This window comes from Micropterus dolomieu, linkage group LG19, assembly GCF_021292245.1.
Source record: "Micropterus dolomieu isolate WLL.071019.BEF.003 ecotype Adirondacks linkage group LG19, ASM2129224v1, whole genome shotgun sequence".
Lineage (NCBI taxonomy): Eukaryota > Metazoa > Chordata > Actinopteri > Centrarchiformes > Centrarchidae > Micropterus > Micropterus dolomieu.
This window is the reverse complement of record NC_060168.1, coordinates 33,499,593-33,518,756: the sequence shown is the minus strand read 5'-3', so window position 1 is coordinate 33,518,756 and position 19,164 is coordinate 33,499,593. Positions and strand designations below refer to the sequence as shown.

At 46.9% G+C, this 19,164-nt stretch overlaps 2 protein-coding genes across 7 annotated transcripts in view; one reads left to right on the top strand and one right to left on the bottom strand.

The window, feature by feature from the left end:
• The window catches only part of matr3l1.2 (matrin 3-like 1.2), a 22,008-nt gene extending 8,027 nt beyond the window's left edge, over window positions 1–13,981 (bottom strand). The window contains exons 1-13 of one of the 4 annotated variants that reach the window (XM_046030770.1): window positions 13,880–13,981; window positions 12,069–13,021; window positions 8,748–8,809; window positions 8,624–8,662; window positions 7,487–7,584; window positions 7,338–7,390; window positions 7,139–7,255; window positions 4,030–4,155; window positions 3,761–3,949; window positions 3,558–3,682; window positions 1,869–2,211; window positions 641–832; window positions 383–479 (exon numbers count right to left, since the gene is read on the bottom strand). In XM_046030770.1, the coding sequence (XP_045886726.1) occupies window positions 383–479; window positions 641–832; window positions 1,869–2,211; window positions 3,558–3,682; window positions 3,761–3,949; window positions 4,030–4,155; window positions 7,139–7,255; window positions 7,338–7,390; window positions 7,487–7,584; window positions 8,624–8,662; window positions 8,748–8,809; window positions 12,069–12,854 (2,227 nt within the window). In that variant the 5' untranslated portion in view covers window positions 12,855–13,021; window positions 13,880–13,981. The remainder of the gene's footprint in view (window positions 1–382; window positions 480–640; window positions 833–1,868; window positions 2,212–3,557; window positions 3,683–3,760; window positions 3,950–4,029; window positions 4,156–7,138; window positions 7,256–7,337; window positions 7,391–7,486; window positions 7,585–8,623; window positions 8,663–8,747; window positions 8,810–12,068; window positions 13,022–13,879) is intronic. The other 3 variants (XM_046030772.1, XM_046030773.1, XM_046030771.1) reach the window with 3 other exon arrangements.
• Window positions 13,982–16,933: 2,952 nt separating this feature from the next.
• LOC123957750 (polyadenylate-binding protein-interacting protein 2-like) overlaps window positions 16,934–19,164 on the top strand; it is a 4,369-nt gene continuing 2,138 nt past the window's right edge. For 2 of the 3 annotated variants that reach the window (XM_046030789.1, XM_046030790.1), the window contains exons 1-3: window positions 16,934–17,082; window positions 17,341–17,499; window positions 18,423–18,502. In XM_046030789.1, the coding sequence (XP_045886745.1) occupies window positions 17,359–17,499; window positions 18,423–18,502 (221 nt within the window). In that variant the 5' untranslated portion in view covers window positions 16,934–17,082; window positions 17,341–17,358. Of the gene's footprint in view, window positions 17,083–17,340; window positions 17,500–18,422; window positions 18,591–19,164 lie in introns of all 3 variants that reach the window. The other variant, XM_046030791.1, reaches the window with a different exon arrangement.

The following is a 19,164-nucleotide window of genomic DNA, read 5'->3' as shown; positions in this document are numbered from 1 at the left end:
TAATAATAATAATAATCATTTAGCTGAGGCTTTTATCCAAAGCGACTCTGGTCGCACGCCTCTGGACACAATGGTGTCTCACAGTGGACTCGAACCCGGGTCTCTCACACCAAAGGCATGCGTCTTATCCGCTGCGCCATCAAAAATAAAAAGAGAGAGATCCAAACTCCCCTCTGTAAAACATCAGATTTCAGTTCTTGAAATAGATGCAAATTAGATGCTGCCTCATTTGCATATTTAAATGTAATATTTCATACAAAGAAACGTCGTCTTAATGCGAGTAATGAGGTTTGAAGGTTTCCTGGTGATCTGAACCCCGTTCACCTGCAGCGTCTCGCCTCAAACACTGTTGGCTCTCTAAAGTAGAAACAGAACCGGGTACCGATGGAGCCGGACTCTCCGCCTGCTTCGTCCTCGTCCTCTGCCAGTTCGTCCAACGTCACAAAGTCCTCCATGTTCTCCAGGAAGTCCCGATCAAGCTGAGAGACACAGAACCACAACCAGCAAGGTCCATTTTTACTTTTCAGAAAAACACTATTAAAAACAGTCAAAAGCTCCGGAACAGCTACTGAACGGCCCCTGAGGGCCGACTGCTGTTCCAAAACGCTTCTCTCGGTAACGCGGCTTTCTGGAAGCGTACCGTGTCCTCGGGCAGGTCTCCCTCCGGAGGCTCCGAGCTCTCTCCTGGTTCCGGTTCTGCGTTCGGCTCTTCTTTGATCTCGTGTTCTTTGCTTTCTGTTGGTTCCATTTGTCCCTCTGACTCCGCCCCCTGCTTGGCCTCAACATCAGCCCCGCCCACGCCTCCGGGTGTGACATCATCACCATCAGGAACCTGCGTGGGAAGATTATGGCCTGAAAAAACTGCAGCTGCGTTTTGGACAAATCCACACCAGCAGTGTTCATTTTGTTTAGTCTCAGATTTAGTCCACTGCGTAATATTTGTTTTATCAACTTTTAGTTGACTAGAAGTCTGCGCATTTCAGTCTGATGTGAAGCGTCACTTTAGTCTTTTTTATTATATCAGCTCGAACCAAAACAGAGAGATTTATCATTTTAGTCTGTTTTCACTCAGAGATCAAATGTTTTGTAAATGTTAGCTCTGTTCTCATTTTTATTGCAAAGGAGACGTTAACTCAGCTCAGCTCCACGTGTTCAGCCTTGATATGACGCTTCAAGTTCGTAGTGTTTTTTACAGAAATCTTTGAATGATTATATCGGATGCGGTTCTCTCTGGTTTTTTGGCCGCCTCACTGTCTTTGAAGTGGGACCAAACATCTAAGCGTCTCTTTCTCCCGAGCAGGTTGTGTTCATCACCAGAGTCCACAGTAACGTTTCCCTCGCGCACCAGGCGTTGCCCTGGGCAACCAGCGTTCAAAAGCACAGGAAGGAAAAAAATAAAAGAAATAAAAAAAACACAGCTGCACGTTAAAGTGAAAATCTGGCCTGTAATATTTTGTCTCTTCATTAAACTGACAAAAAGGGAGATTTTATTAACATTATTTTACAGATTACATTTACGGAGGACACTGTCTCGTTTTAGTCAGATCGTTGAAGATATTTCGTTTAGTTTCGTCTGACGGAAGGAACACTAACGCCTTTTATTAAATACATTTTTACTTTAGTTTTGGGGATTAAAGCGAGGAAGTTGAACTCTCTGGTGAGTCCAGATAATGTGTCTGTAACCCGGCTGTCGTGCTTCACTGTGAACAGGTTAGCCTAGCGTAGCGATAAAAGACGTGTGAAAGTGTCACTGAATCTAGTTTTACTTTATTATCTTTTTAAATGTATTTCTGCTATTTGGTGCCATCGTCATTGTTTGTTAATGTGTTTAATAAAGTTGAATCCTCCGTGTTTTCATGCGTTCTCACCTCCTCCTCCGCCTCCTCTTGGACGTCCTCCACCGTTTCCTTCACAGACTCGGTCGTCTCTGGCTCCTCCCCCTTGGCGTCGCCATCAGTTACCTGCTCCCGCTCCTCCCCCTCCCCTCCGTCCTCCCCCTCCATCACTCCCGACACCTCCTCCTCCTCCTCCTCCGCCGCTGCCGGTTTCTCCTCAGGCTTCGGTTTGTTCTCCTCCCTCCTATCCTCTCTGGACCTGGATGAGGATTTGGACCTGGACCCAGAGCCGGCGTCGTAGGAGGAGGCGGCGTTCGCTCCGCCGCTCCTCTGGCCTCGACCGTCTCCACCGGAGCCGCCCTGTCTCTGGTTCACACTGAAACACAGAAACCAGGTCCAGGGTCAGACTTCGTCCTCAGGGTGTTCCTGTTCTCACGCTCACTGCGTGCCGTTTGGTGAAAGATGTTCTCGTTCGAGGGTTTCTTATCGGACTGTCCTTCACCTCAGGACGGGTCGCTGCGACGCCCTTCCTCCCTCAGAAAGCTGCGTTACAACCTCAGAATACAAAGTCACCCGTTTCTTCTCAGGCTCTTTGTCTCTCTGACTGTCTGCAAAGAATAAAACCCTTCAACACGTCTTACTTCAGAATCACTAAAGGAAAAGTTGATTTACACTAATTCAGTCTGTCCGGCGCTCTCGTTACTCACTTATCACTTTGATAGCGGCAAAAAAAACAAAAAAACATTGCGTCTGGTTCTGAAACAGAGCTCGGTCATGACAGCAGAAGTTACTCACATAATCACTTCCTCTTAAGTGATTGTGCCTACAAAATAAAAGCACGAGAACCTCTTAGCAGCAGTCCTGTCATGTTTAATTGAGAGCTTTTACTTTGAAAATTTCTGAAGGAAATTCAAAAGAGTCTCTGGCCTGCTTGACACACCTCTACCTGAAATACTGAGGACTTGAAAATAAGCGTCCACAGGATGATGTGGATCGATCACAGGGCCCCCGACCCCTGCTGTAGGAGGAGTCGATGTGATGGTGGCGCAGTGGATAAGACACATGCGCAGGACACTTAACCCCTCGTTGCTCCAGAGGCGTGCGACTTCTGTAATCTCAAATCTCTGCCAGGGAAGACGGCGACCTCCCCGAAACATCTCACACACGTGAGTTCGTGAAAAAAAAAAAAAGGTACATTTATTGTTTTGGTTTTTTACCGTGGGATCAAATTTGGTACTGATGATCGCAGAGTTTCACTGGTGTTGGTAGCGCCTACTAAGTTTCTGGTGTGGTGACGTCCCTACGCTGCCGTGTACCCGCTGCTCGCCATCAAAGCTGTGAATGAGCGCTGAACCCGGCTTATTGACACGTTTGCTTTCCTTTTTGTGAGAACGTGTTTACAGTTTGAAACTGAAAACCTCACTCGCTGCAGTTTCCTGTGTTCTTAGTCAACTATCTGTTCAAAACTGACCAGGAAACCCTTTTACTCACCCCGCAGCAGAGCGATGCCACCTACAGATCAGGTGCGCTGTGCGTGGACACGCCCACAGGAGGCTTTACAGGCTGCAACACCTGCCAGGTGTGTTTGCTAATACAGGACAACGCCATGTGACAGCCGGGTGATGTCACAGTGCACTGCAGCTCTGAGTTCCCAGGTGACTCTCAGCAACAAGCCCCGCCCCCAGGTGTCGTGGTCACCAGGTGACAGGTGTCTGTACTCACGTGAGCGTCTTGTACTTGGTGCAGATGTTGAGGCGGATGGGTCTCCCTCTGATGGTGAGCGGGTTCACGCTGTAGTACTTCACCAGCATCTCGGCGTCCTCGGGGGTCCCCAGCTGGACGAACGCCTGGACGCAAACAGATTCGGCATCAGTGCACGAGTCTCCCGTCTCCGGAGCGCCCGATCAGAGATGTCTCAGGTTTACCTGGTCCGTTAGGAAGAGGTGTTTCTCCACCGTGCCGAAGCGTCCGGCGATGGTCAGCAGCTCCTTCTTCTTCTCTTCCTCTCTGGGCAGGTTGGAGAAGAACACCACCTGGCTGCCGTGACCTTTGACCTCTCTGACGGGCCTGTCCATCGGCCGGTCCATCGGCCTGTCAGTCGACCGCTCGTCTTTCTGGAACACAAACGCACCGTTTTGTTTTGGCGGCTGAGTGGCGTTCAGGAGCCGCCTGACTGCTGCACTGCGGCTGTTACCTGGATGACCAGCAGCCTCTTGGACAGGTAGAAGGTGATTGGTTTGCCGTACAGAGCTGCCGGCTGCCGCTCGTAGTAGTTCACCATGTCCAGAGCCTCCTCGTGACTGTTCATCTCCAGGAAGGCCTGACGGAGACAAACATTCAATCAGCCGGGACCCTCGGTGGGCAGAAAGTGAATTTAAACCGTCACGGTGAAGGACGGAAGCAGCGACTAACCACCGTGCTCTCGCACGTCGGCGAGCGTTCTCACGCTCAAACAAGAACAAAACAACCGTTTATGTTTAACCGTGATGGTGTAAGAAAGGAGCGGTACGACCGGGAAACTTTAATGCATTTAATAAGTTGATCTGAGGAGTTGTCTCAGAAATATCAGTTGTCTAAACAGGAATCAACTCTGAAGGTCAAAGACTGAGAAAGTGCTGATTCAGTCACCAGACAAAGTGTCTCTTAGTCTGTTAGAAGACGTTATTGCCTGCTAACACACAGAAGGTCAGAGGCGTGCGGGAAAATGAGTCGTTTACTATTATCGATCATGCTAAAAAGAAAATTTGCACCGGTATGAAGGCAATAGTTTAAAGTCATTCAGAGTCTCCATATTTCTCCTCATCGCAGGCGTTTCTTTAACCCTTCCCTTTCACCGATGTGTCTCTAATGTAAAGCGGAGGTGGGAACGTTGACCCACTGCTTATGGTTGTGTGTCAAATACTGGACGGAGGTGCTGAAGGAAATTGGGAGGATTCTGGGAACCCAATTGGACCCAGTGTCCACAAAAGAATAGAACTAAGGCAACTGAGACTGTATAATATGTTGACATTTGCTGCCACAAAACAATATATTATTGCAGTGGATCTTTTTTATTCAGGCCTGGAGTTATATTTCAATCTTACGGATGTCCTCCACTCCAGGTCGGATCAGTTTCTTGGAGTTTGAGAGAGTCTGACTGGGTGCGTCTTAATTGTTTGTTGTTGGGAACTTGATATTTGTCCAGGTTGTTGCTTTAGCTGCTGTTGATTCTCTTTTGTTTTTGCTTGTTTTTATTTATTTATTTATGCTTTTGCTTAAGTTAACGTTTGCGTGATTGTCTGTGTTAAAAATATGAAATAAACATGGAAAATGGAATGGAATTAGTGCACCAGCAGCTTGACGCGCCGCGCAGAACGTGGCATGAAAGGATCGGGCAGAGCGGAGACGGAGCCTCTGATGGCCGACCAACACATACTGAAGGAGCGAGCCGGGCCGAGTTTCAAGATGCTGCTTCTTATTTATACAGAGACGCACAGACTGGCAGATTGTTTGGAGTAAAGAGGAAGTTCTGTGAAAGAAAACGTGTCACTAACTTTATTCCAGCTGTCGTCGTAGCTTTTTAAAAATTGCTGTCTCGCTCACTGACCTGACAAAGCATGAATTCACGCGTCTAACAAAACGGCATCACGTCGTCGTCGTTCCGGCATCAGTTTGATCCGTTTAGTGCAACAGCAAAATGTTTATGTTGGGAACGAAAGGGAAAAACTACTGACGGATGTTTACAGAGGTAGCTTGTTTAATTCCATATAGATATACAGACTTTGTTTAGAGCATTTTGAACTGCATTATTTATTTGACTGTATTCTCTATCGAAAGGCTCCAACTGTTAAAGACAAAAGCCACCAGAGAGATTAGGGCTGCACGAAGTCATATTGTGAGGTTATAACAGAACGAACGGTACTCTGAGTCGACCTGCTTAATTATCAAGAGTCTTTATCCACAACCTGCAGGAGGAACTAGTGTACATACATGTACAGTGTATTAGTACGAGGGTTCTCCAAGTGGGGTCCCCAGCAAAAAGGGGAATAGTTTTTCTTCCACTCTAATTCCATCCATAAGTAACACAATTACTGTTTGGGTCATGGGTTTCATGCACTTTCTGTAATAAAACATCTACCAATCTGAACTAAGCAAACACACCAATCAATCTTTCGCCCCTCAAGCACCACAAACACTTTTAGAAATTCCCTCGTACCCCCTTTTCTTTAGGATCCCTCATATCTTGTCATTTTTTTACTTTATATCAGTCATCAAGGAAAATTCCTTGTTAACCTACTTGGCAATAAAACTGATTCTAAAAGTAAGATTTCATCAGATGGGGGACAAAATCTTATCAAACGGGGGTCCGTGGTCCAAGAAGTTTGAGAACCACTGTGTTATTATTAATAATAATGTTATAACATTAAAGATAATAATGTTTAGTTAATAGTTTACTGTTGGTATAACAATATATTAAATACTACATTCATTAGAATATCATAATAATACTGTTTTACCACTAGCTGAATATTAACTCCAGTTCCAGCCGTTTCATTTCTGTTTTTAAATTTATTTAATCCTCGTGCAGGAAACAGGCTCTCCATCGGTCTCTAAGTTGTTAATATAAGTACTAACTGGTCAATAATCATGTTGTTCAACATTTTGTGATTTGCTGCAGCAGGTCAAACTTTTTTTAATGTCCCGCCCCATCCAGGCTGTGATTGGTCGGTTGATGAAAAGTGACTGACATGCACATCGTGTTGAAAAACAGAAGAAAAACGTTAGCTGCGGCGGTGCCTTCTGTCTGACCAACGTCTCTGTCAGAGCGACCGGCCTTTCCCCCGCTGCCCCGGCGGCGAGTCCGACTAGGTTTTGAAGGATTAGCGGCGGGCGGGGAGGGGGCGTTTGCAGCGACACATGTGAGAGCCCGGAGTGGGCGGGGATAATGAGCAGACCGCAGCGCACGCCATGATGTGGCCAAAAATGTCATCACGATAAAAACATTTCATATCATTCGATATCGATAATTTTCAGGATAAATGTCAAATCATTTTCTCTCAAGTTTAAAGGCAGATTTTTGCTCCTGAGTGAAAGTTGAAGAAACCAGAAGGTTCATTATGTGGTTAAACTTTTCTGTTTGGTCTGAACGGGACAAACCGTGGATCACTTCACAAATCTGAGTTTGTAGAACATTTAAAACTGTTAATTTTAATAGAAAAATTAGGTTCTAATTTGTTTGTGATTCAAATGAATTTAAAGCAAATATTGACGATATACTGAACATTTATTTCCCAGCCCCAACACAGTTAAATCGTTTGGCCCACCTTGTTCTTGAGGACCAGGTGCTCCCTCAGGCAGCCGAACGGCTCGGTGAAGGCGAACAGGGTCTTGTTGCTGAGAGGCTTCCGGTCGTACTTCACCACCACCACTCTGCTTCTCAGCTGAGGACAACATTTCACTTTCATTACAGCGCCGCAGAGATCAGACGTTACAGCGTATCGCCAGGTTTAACAACAGACTGACCTTATTCTGTCCCGACTGGTTCTTTCCCGACAGACCGGCTCCTCCACCTCCTCCTGATACGCAGACACACTGCATGTTATCACCACACACTTCCTCTCCTCAGACCAAACACTAACCTCCGCCAGTATGACCCCTGTGCAGTCTCTTACCCCAGCTGGAGGACATCCCCCCTGCTGTGTGAGCTGAAGACATGGGGGCAGGTCCGAGCAGCCCTGCAGACAGGTTGGGGGCGTCCAGAAGACCCCCGCTGGAACAGAGGAACCAGGAAGAACGAGGAAGGTTAAACTCAAACACCACTACAACGCCGTGACAAGGGGCTGAGGGGAAATGCGATCATCACAAGTTCTTTTCCGCGACAGGAACTTAACGACTCGTCCCCTGGGGGCTCCTCTAACCTGAGCTTGTAAGAACCTGCAAGGTCCAGATAAGGAGCCGGTGTGGATTTCCTTTTACACTTCAGTGTGAGTAAGTGAAGCTGCAGGAGGATCAGAGAGCGAAGCAGACCGACTCCAGACCAGCTGCTCACCGGCTCTCAGAACCAGCAGAGTCCTTCAGGACCGGTCGGCTGTGGGTCCAGTTCCCTCTCTGATCCATGAAAAACCCTGATGCTCCATTTTACTCCTGATTCAGAACATGAGGAAGAGACGCCAAAGAAAACAGAGGGAGGAAATCATTCTGCAGCTTCTCTTCTTCAACGACTGACTGAGCTGCCCGCCACTGGAAATGTTACACGATTTAGTACAACAGCGGTTCTCAAAGTGGGGTCCCGGGACCCCCAGGAGTCACAGAATGTGCGATTCTGTTGGTCACTGGTTTCATACACTCTGTAATAAAACATGTAATGATCCTACCAGAAACCCTGGGGCTAAATCTGCTTTTCAAACGGGGCTCTGCGCTCTGATTTGTCCCTTCAGGGGTCGTTGACGGGAAAAAGTTTGAGAGCCGCCGACTTAGAAAAAAAAATCAACGCTGCCTAGTTATAGTGTCCCCCCCCCCCCCGACAACGTTCAAACCATCTCCAGTTTACACATCAATCTGTAGAAAGAAACGGCGTTTATGTGAAGACACGGGGCGGCTTCATGTCTGCAGCGGCTGGATTCCTGCACCTGAACCCGGCAGCCAGAGCTGACCTTTGGGTTCAGGAACGGTGGGTTTACCTGAAGTTTCTGTGGTGGAAAAGAGCTAAAATGTTGGCCACAGTTTTACCAACATGAGCTCAGTTACTTTGATCGCTGTAGTGACTTTAATGTCTTGTATTCAGAGCCTGAAGCTGGTGCGTCTCTTACCCTCTGCCCGAGGACATCCCAGGTTCCCACTCCGGATACCTGAAAACAAAATTCAGCCAACATTACGTCTCCAAACAGAACCAACGTCTCTGAGGAGCTTCTGTGATGTGTTTGCGTTACTTACACGTCGAGCAGCAGTCGTCTGTTTTCAGCATGTCGAAGTCCGTTAACGTGTTGATTCCACTCCTGCAGATTCAAACTGATAAGTTACTGAAGCTCCACGGGCTCTTCCTCCCCCGTCAGCCCTCGTTAATCAGCTCTCAGCGGTTTAACCAAGGTCCATATTTTCCCCTCACACATGTTCAAAACAAACCCCCTCAGAAAGTAGGCGATAACTGCGGGACCTGAGGTCTCATTTATAACCTGCGTAGAATCCTCACTAAAAGTGTCCGTGTGCCCAAAAGCCAAAACCGTGCGTACGCGCACCTGTAAGCAAAGCTCCCTTAATGAATCCCAATCAGCTTGAAATGCGGCCCCTGTGAGGGAGCTCCATGTCCGGCCCTCCAAACGCCCACAGCTGCCTGTAAACGCTCAGTGAAGCTCGTTAATATTAACGCGTCCTGACTGCAGGAAGAAAAGGAGGCAGACTGACAGAGCGTGACGCCGACGTTCCTTTTGGTGAAGCTGAAGCTGTTTGGTGGGTAAAAAACACACTTTCACCGACGCTTGTGCCCCTGAGGAGAGGGGGCCCCGGAGCTCCGCCCCTTTATAACCGCTCTGCAGGAAGGGGCCTCCCTCGCTGGCTGGAGGGGCCCCACAGACGGGACGACCCAGGTACTGATCTGGATTCCCCCGTTTGAAAAGAGAGGAAACCGAAAGACTTCCTCTGAGTTTAAACATTTCTTTCCACAAACAGTCTGACGAGTTAAAGAAATAGGACTTGTAGTAAACGACAAACTGTTTTATTTTCCATAACGTGTTTTTACAGGCGGCGCGTCACATCCGCACGCTGGCGCTCGGCTCCGTAAGGCGACGAACGTGTGAGAACAGTAAACGAAACTCCGCTCTGGTGTTTGCTCGACTGAAGACGGCGTCAGTTTAAATGTTCACCTTATTGAGGAGAATAAACTGCTGCATGCAGGAATTAATGAATCTGATTCCTGATTAAACTGTCCAACACATCTGAGGCTCTTTTGCAGAAACAGAATCTCTGTTTGTGTTTCTGATCCTGAATCTGGATCTTTGTGGCTGCAAATGATCTTAATGATGATTTAATGGAAAATCAGTCAATCAGGTGTTTGTTTATTCAGAAAGGCTTCAAGCCTGAAATACTAGAGGGAATATTAGGATTTATTTTACACTCTAATATTCATTTCAAAGCGTTTCATCCTTCTGCCGTGTGAGGCGCCGTTTCTCTTCTCTCCTCTTTATGTGCGTACGCATGCTTCAGAGTTTACTTCCAGGACGCACTTTCTCCCGTCAGCTCTGGTTTTTATAGATCCCAACCTTTGCTTCGGAAGCGGCGTCCGCACGTTTCCAGCCCTGTTTTGGACGTTCGCACCGTTTAGAAATGAGGCCCCTGATCTGAATGCAGAAACTCTTTACTTCCTGAGTATGAACACCGCTAAAGAGAACTGGATGTAGGCGAGCTCGATGGCGCCAAATATCAGCCTATTTGTAGGGATTGTCCATTTAAGATCCGGTTCCAACACCTGGATTCATTAGGCTCTGCGGGCAGCGAATCCCTTACGGATTATTTATCTTCTGTTAGATCGTGTCTTCTGACTCTACAGACGTCTGCCAAGACAAATGAGATGGCAGACCGCCTTCTCTTCATCCTTCCAGCACGTGGACTCTCTTCAAAATCAACCAAACAACTGCCAAATAAAAATACCAGACTTTTAAATTTACTAAACGTGAGCTAATGAGAAAGAGCTCGCTGGCGACGTCGTCGGAGACAGACTTTAATAAACACTGAAACTTTTAAGAAAAGTATTTCACAAACTAGTTAGCAGCTTAGTGTGAAGACACACCGCTGACCTCCAGCGTCGCCTGCTCTGCTGTGACCAGCGACAGGCCACATTTCCCATCATGCCTAGTGGTGTTGGTCATCTGTTCAGAACATGGTGGCTGACGCTGGTCATCGCCATGTTTGTGCTGGCGCACGGTTTGAAACATTAGTGAGGCGGCAGGTACATTTCTGAGCCCAGACCGTGTTCAGCGGCTGTTTGAGTTGAATGTCATTAAAGGGTCAACGTCACCGAGAGCCACTTCCTGTCTCTATCCCGTATGGTCCCATTTAGAGGAACAGAGACCAGGAAGCAGGGGAGGCTTTAGGGCGGGGCTACAAGCTGATTGACAACCTGTCAATCAGGATAGAGGCGACTCGTATCCGCTGCTCTGTGTACGTTTAACCAGCGCCATTTTTCAGTAAGCATGTTTAGTTTTTAGCCTGTTTGTCGCTAGCCAAAATTAGCATCCCAGCTAATATCACAGTTGACGTGAATTACAGATGCATCTTGCTAACCAAGCTAGCTAGCTCCACCCTCTCATCCAAATATGGTCACGTCTGGTTCCAAAAAACCAAGATGGCGACGGCCAAAATGCCGACCTGAAGGCTTCAAAACGGTAGTCCACAAACCAACAGGGGACGTCACGGCGCAGTACTGTACATAACGGAGTTGTAGCGTACATAATGCTGGACAAACTATCTGAAACACTATTTCTAAAATCAACTCAAGCACCTTTTTCTGTAAGAACGTTTTCTTATAGAAGCATATCGGACAACATGCACGCCGATGCCGGGCGATCTGTGACAGGCCGATATCAGCAGAGTTTAACTAAGACTTCTTCTTTCCACCAAACAAACTACCAGAAATGATTTAATAAGGATTCAGAGTCGCTAAAATGCTACTGAACTTTATTTCAGACATCAGTTTTGGTGCATGTGCCTGCTGATAAACAAGAAAATTAATTATTTAATACCCTCAGAGGTTTTCTGATCCCAAGGGTTTGTTTTTAAAAATAAAAAAATAAATAAAAAAGAGAAACACTGGCTGCGTTTCATTTTTTTATGCCAGGTCCATGGGAACACCTGGTTTTAACAGCCGATACGGACGTTCAGGAGTCTGAAGGTAAGTGATGTCATTGTGTAAAGAGCTGCTGATTGGTCCAGGAGTGTGTGGGGTCGACATTTCATCTTTCTGTTTACCTTCCAGGTGTCGTGACGTGTAGACATGTGTAATAAACACTAAATATCTGGCTGGACGACGACTGAAGAGACCCGAAACCTGAGTGTGTAACGCCGCAGAGCTTCAGGTGTAAAGAAACAAAGATACGAGACATGCTGATTTCAAACAAGGAGATTACACGATGCAAACCGGACCTCCAGTCTCTGGAAACACAAGGGACCAACCTGTCACTGACTGAAGAGGACAGAAGACTTGAGCTGAAACATTTTAAGTTAGTCCGAGAGGAAAAGAGGAGGAGGCTGGACGGTACTCACCATGTTGGAATGAACGTCAAAGTCACAAAGAGAGCACACGTGGGGGAACATGGAGGGCGTGACTCCCAAGAAGTCTTGGACTTTTCCGTTTGAAGGGGAGCCCATCCTCCTCTGCATAAAGACGGAGTTGGAGGTCTGCATCCCCACGCCGAGGCCGCTGTAGGAGTCTTGGCGGGAAAGCTCAGAATACGGCCTGTCTCTGCCCCCCCCCCCACCGCCGCCACTATAATTTAAGCTGTAGCCCCGGCTGGGGGAGACGTCCTGCATGGAACTGAACCCAAAGTCTGCAGAGGGCTGGGCCCGGGCTGAACTCTGACCCAGAGAAGGACCGCCCATCCTCCCGCCGTGCATGTCGTCCCAGCTGTCCCTTCCTCCTCGATACCCAGCGTCAGAGGACATGGAGGATGCCGCTCGCCGCTCTCCCGCGTCCCCCTTGCGGCTCTTGAGCTGCCTGAGGATGTGCGGCAGCGTCTCCACACTGATGTCCTCTTCAGGGATTTCAGCTAGAGCGTCCAGGTCGGAGGGCGACAGCCCCAAACTGGCAAACAACTTCATGGTGTTGCCAAGATTGCTGCCGCCACCACGCCGGGACATCTGGGAGCTGCCGTCCTGGCCCTCCATGCCGCCACCACCACCACCCACCCCCACCCCCGAGGACATGCCCCCCATCTGCCGGCTGGATCGCTGTTCATTCATGCTGAAGTTCAAGGTCTCTGCGGCGGCCAGGAGCCCCCGACCCACGGCGAAGTGTTTCTGACCTCCGTCTGACTGCGACTTCTGAGACATGACGTCACCAAGTGGAGCTGCTGTTTCTGCACCGGCGAGTCAAGATAAGGAAAGAGACAGGCGGCAAAAAGGACCGGGGGGGGAAGTTAGTGTCAGAAAACGTCTTGTGCAAACGGTAAAGTTGGTGAAAGTGAAGTTCCTCTTCTGTGGTGAACGTCTTATCTCTGCTGAAACACAATGAGACATTCTTCAAACGCTGCCTCTACTAAAAGACAACAGAGGCGAGTGAAGAGCAGCAAATATAAGTTAGAGCACATGGAAGAAAACCGGCCGTGATTCATTAACACCTGAGAAGGTGTGACTACTGGGACATGAGACAGAAACAGGCTAGAGAAACGCCGCCTCAGACAAAGAGGGAGGAAATGAACAGATGTGAACTGAGAGATGGAAACATCCTCACTGAACCTGTGTGAAAATATCAAAGAGACATGTGAGTAATAATAAAAATAAGGCTCTTTATGGATCACTGAGGCCTGAAAGGAGGAGACATGGACCCAAAACACACCGTTAACTTGTGTAAAGGAACGATGGTGAACCAGCTACAAAGCGTATTTTCACAGTGAAGCAGTATCTGGCAAGTGAACACCTGAGCAGCTTTCAGGTGTGTGTGAAAGTGAACAACAGAGACACGACACCTGTACTGTGCGAGCAGCTAAGCTAACGATGCTAACTCGCTATTTTACCCCTTTTAAAACTTTAAAAACTCAAGACAAAAAAAAACCTACAGTTTTTTTATGAATCAGAGTCATTTGTAAATGAATGTTTGCATCTGATACATAACAAATACACCCAATAATTGCCGGATTGATCCCGTAAAGCCAGAGGGCCGTGCTACACAGCCGAGGCTAACACGACCTGCTAGCCTGCTGCTACATGCTAATGCTAGTCGTTAGCTAACGTAGTTTAAAGCTTCACAACGAGGTTTAGATTTTTCAATGTGCAAAGTTTATATAAAGCCGGGAGCAGTCTGCGGATATGTGTATATTGTAGTTTATATTTGCTGATATATATATAAACACGCTTACCTTCGCTTCTTCAACGCGCAGCTAGCAGCTAACCTGTTAGCGTGATGTGTTGCGAATGAGCCTGATCGATTAATAAAGTCCCCCTCCTCCTTCTCCACCCCCCCGAAAAGAAAGCATGACAAGCAACAAATTGTACTTTAATTTAAATATATATATATTTAAATATATATTTATTAACCTTATTGATTATGTTGGCATTAGTGTTACAGAAATAGTTACATATCAAACTTTTTAACCATCAACGGGACAGAATATTTCAGCGCATTGTACGGAGCCCCGGAAGGGTCAAGGCGAGATTATTTTGGAGGATTCATTTTACTTCTTACTCACCAGCATGGATCAGATGGATAAAACAGTTATAAATCAGATTACCAACAAAGTTAAATGTTTATAAAAGATGTTTTTACGCCTCTATCAAATAAAAAAAAGTTTACATCTGTAAATAAAATTTGATTAATTTCATTTTAGGTAGTTTTTTAGCTAAACCAGCGAGCTACTAAAATAGGCCCTGATTTTCAACTAAAATGGGCCACGTCCACCCTCTTACACAGAAGTTACAACTGAGGGTGCAAATCAGGTTCATTGGTCTGTGTGTGAATTTCTATCCAAGCAAAATATAAACAACCTTTTACTTTACACACAAAACAGACTCAAAGTCAATAATGTGCAGAAACACACACCCACACATCAGTTCATAATAAATGTATTTTCAATGAGATATTGGTCAAACTTTGTTTTGCATTTGCATTGTTGTTACTGCAGCACCACAAACACAATAATGTGAGTTTACTGCTGAAATTAAAATGATTTCAACTAAAATCACTGTGTTGTTCTCTTTACCCTGAACCTGGACAGCTGAGCAGACTTTCTATGTGAAGATGAAAAACATATCATCACTATCACTACTTACTGTTGTTTACATTTTCCCAGAGGCTAATTGAACAAGTGCACTGCAGAATTATTTCCAATATGTAACATATTGTTAATGTTACCCCTTTTAACACCTTACTTATTTTACATTTTATAATTTTTTTTATGGCTGCATGAAATCACATAATCATGAATTTATTACAGAAACATACAAAATAAAATAAATGTCCCTGACATGGTTATAGACTCCCGCCTGCTACAGTGAGCAGGAAATTAAGATTTCAATCATCATTGAAAGCTGTAGAGTTGCACCATGTTCATAAATATATAACGACAAACTGCATTAATGGGATTCTTAGCAGGAAGTAGTTTGCATGCCATACGCTTTGTTACATACACTACTTAAAGCAGAAAAACTCAGATTTAACATTCAAATAAAATGGTAGGAAAAGCCAGTTTTACTAAATCTTTTTTACTCGAGTAACGGCAGGGTTTTTCCTGCAAAGAGGAATTTTTGGTGCCCCTCAAAGAGGTTTTAGCGAGTGCCAAAGAAAAGTCACCAGCACCAAAATGATAAAAATTGAAGAAAAAAAGCATTTCAAATCCTCTCTGAATGTGTTTTAATATCAATTTATGAAACAGCTGTTGGTCAAGCAGAACGTAAATACAATTCCGATGTCTCTGATGTCTTTCACCTCTCGTCCAATCCACAAGCAGCTGGCGCTGGATTTATAAGGCCGCTGCTGCGTTGGTTTGACCACGCCTTAATGTTCCGCGACAAAGCTAGCGCTAATGGGAGAGATGACTCATGTGACGCCATCTGGTGCCTTTCTTGCAGAAACCTGCTCTTCAAAGTCACTTTTTGTAAACCGACCAATCACAGCCTGGATGGAGCAGGAGATTAAAAAAGTTGCTCGTTGCTTTGCATGAATGGTTATGATTACAGACAAGTTACTACTTAGCATTAACAAATCAGAGACTTATCACCATCAAAACAATCCACAAAAATGAAACAGCTGTTTTGTGCATTTGAAATTATTATCGTAGTGATAAGTTATATAGTATCCTATACTATTATCTGGAATTATAATGAACACACTAACATTAGCCCTAATGGTGTAATATCTGTTTAAGCTATTTAAATGTTATAAAAACTACTAAATAAACTTGCCTATCTGTAGGCAGACTATCCAAATAAAGTCTAAACTGTAGACTACATATATTATTATACTGACATACTTTTTATTTAATGTTATAATACTTACTAATTTATACTAGTTACTCCTCCAGGTTGTGTATATTTTGTTTTTAAATGGACAGAATTGACAAGAAAATGCACAGAAACTAATATTCACAGGGTTCAGTATCTTGATGAAGATACTTTGACTTGCAGCCTGGAGGAGCCGGGAATTGACCCGCTGACCTTCTAATTAACAGGCAACCCGCTCTACCTGCTGAACCACTGCTCAGGTAAGGTAACTTATTGCTTTTCCTGTTCTCGTACTGATCATGCTTACTGTCGTGCGTAGTCAAACCCCGTAAGGCCATATTCTGTCTTAATACTGCCATTTCTAATGATTTAATCCAGTTCATCTCTCGTCATCTCCCATTATTAGTACTTATTATATTTTAATTCATTACACTTCTGTCACATACTGTACATTTTTCTGCACTCCTATATATATTTTTAGATTTGTATTTTTTAAAAGCATCTACTTTCCAACTTTTTATTTTTATTATTTCTATTTCTTGGATACCTTGATTAGCAACGTGAACAACTGTAACACAACAATTTGCCCTCAGTGATCAATAAAGTTTTTCTGATTTCTGACCTTGACCCAGTAAGTAAAGGTGCCTTTTCATGTCATAATTCTCACTTTATTTCGCAAATTTTGTCTTAATAATGTCATGATTTGAAGGAATATTTGTATTTTGCGATTTTCGTGTTGTTGTTTTTTTTTTTTTTGGCAGAAATGGGCTTCCATACACTACACACTGTTGTTTTTGTTATCAGTAACACGGGTTGCTCTTAGTGTCTACTGTCTAATATCACCGCTTTAACCTAATTAATCATCAATGGGAACGAAATCATGGCCATAACAGTCACAAATGGCGCAAAGTCAAGCAGAAGTTTGCTACTTTCCGATTCTCTTGTCCTTTTGTTTTTAACAGGCAATGTGTCACGTGAAGGCAGCAGAGCGGTGTATCCAATCACAAGCGCGCTCGGAGTGACGTCGGAGATGTAAACAAACAGAGGCAGCGCGGCCATTACAGTCAGAGTCCGCCAGAGTTCAACGTTTGAGCCGCTGCCGTCGAACAAACCGGGCTGTCAGGTATTTAACGAGTTAAAACAAAACGTTTTATGTCCTCACATGACTGAACTGACTCTCAGTGACCGTGTTCACGTGTTCCTGTCCATGTTTCTGCATTTGTTTCGGGTCACTTTGACCGTAAAGATGGCAGCGACAGCCGTTAGCTGCCCGCTGCTGTCTGTCAGCCAGCCGCCATCACAGCGACCCGGGACGGTAACGGGCCGGCTGCTCGCTGTTTAACGGGGGAACCGTGTCTGTGTGTCTCTCCCGGTGTCGCAGGTCTGTGAGAGGAGGGACATGAAAGACCCGAGCTACAGCAGCATCGCCCCGAAAATGACGATCAGCAACGAGGTGATCCTGAGCAGCCAGTTCCCGTCCGAGGACGACCCGTTCGCTGAGTACCTGTGGATGGAGAACGAGGAGGAGTTCAACCGGCAGGTGAGAGCAAACCCGGGGCTCCAGAACCAGAACCCCCTGAACCCGCCTCACAGCCGGGGCTCCGGTCAGGGGGAGAACCAGAACCCGCTGAACCCGCCTCACAGCCGGGGCTCCGGTCAGGGGGAGAACCAGAACCCGCTGAACCCGCAGCACACCCGGGGCTCCGGTCAGGGGGAGAACCAGAACCCGCTGAACCCGCCTCACAGCCGGGGCTCCGGTCAGGGGGAGAACCAGAACCCGCTGAACCCGCCTCACAGCTGGGGATCAGGTCAGGGGGAGAACCAGAACCCGCTGAACCCGCCTCACAGCTGGGGATCAGGTCAGGGGGAGAACCAGAACCCCCTGAACCCGCCTCACAGCCGGGGATCCGGTCAGGGGGAGAACCAGAACCCGCCTCACACCCGGGGCTCCGGTCAGGGGGAGAACCAGAACCCGCTGAACCCGCCTCACACCCGGGGCTCCGGTCAGGGGGAGAACCAGAACCCCCTGAACCCGCCTCACAGCTGGGGATCAGGTCAGGGGGAGAACCAGAACCCCCTGAACTCGCCTCACAGCCGGGGCTCCGGTCAGGGGGAGAACCAGAACCCCCTGAACTCGCAGCACACCCGGGGCTCCGGTCAGGGGGAGAACCAGAACCCCCTGAACCCGCCTCACAGCTGGGGCTCCGGTCAGGGGGAGAACCAGAACCCAGCTCGTGTTTTTTCCCTTGTTCTATTAATCGATCGTCAGTTTTCACACCTTTCCTCTCTACTGTTGGTCGCACAGTGATGACGTCACTTTGGACTCTGGGAGGCTGCATTTTTAGGTTTCTCTCCGTCTAATCAGTCAAGGAATCGCTAATAGGTCACCACGCTGCGGTCGTAATTTCCTGTGACCCAGGTGCACGCCGTCCGTCGTGAACCGTGTGTTTTCCGTGTGTGCAGGTGGAGGAGGAGCTGTGGGAGGAGGAGTTTATCGAGCGCTGTATCCAGGAGCTGCTGGAGGAGGAGGAGCAGTGGGAGTGGTTCATCCCGTCCAGAGACCTCCCCCCTCAGACGGTGGCTCAGCTGCAGGATCAGATCAGCCTGCTGGTTCTGGACGCAGACGTCGTGGTGAGTTCACCTTCTGCTTCAGCCAATCAGGCGCCACCTCAGACAGCCATCAACTGAAACTGTTTTAATGTTGCATGAATCATTTATGTCTTTATTTTGGAAACTAATGGAGCTGGGGGCCCCGTGGGTGTTGGGGGGGCCCCGTGTGTTAAGGTCCTCTTTCACGCCTCTTCAATAAAAAACACTGGAGTCAGACAGAGTTCCCGATTTATACTTGTGTGCTGAAAGCACGCCGCAGCCGGGCGCGGCGTGTAACGGCAGACACCAACACAGACGTGTCGGTGCGAGGGTTCGTGCGCAGCTCACGGCGTAGACTCGACGCAGAAGTATAAATCAGACCTGAGACGACGGCTGTTTGCTCTTCTGGGAAGGAGAAACAACTCGCTCATGGGAAAGGCGTCTTCTGACGTCAAGGGGAACCACAGCGTTTTTAAACCTGCTCCCTGTTTCCACGTGTCGGTCGTAGGTACAGAAAGGTTTGACTCTGCAGCAGAAGCTTCAGCTGAACCGGCTGCAGCGTTTTCCTTCCTGTCAAAATGGCGTCCACAGAAAGAGCTTCTCGTTGCCCCCGACA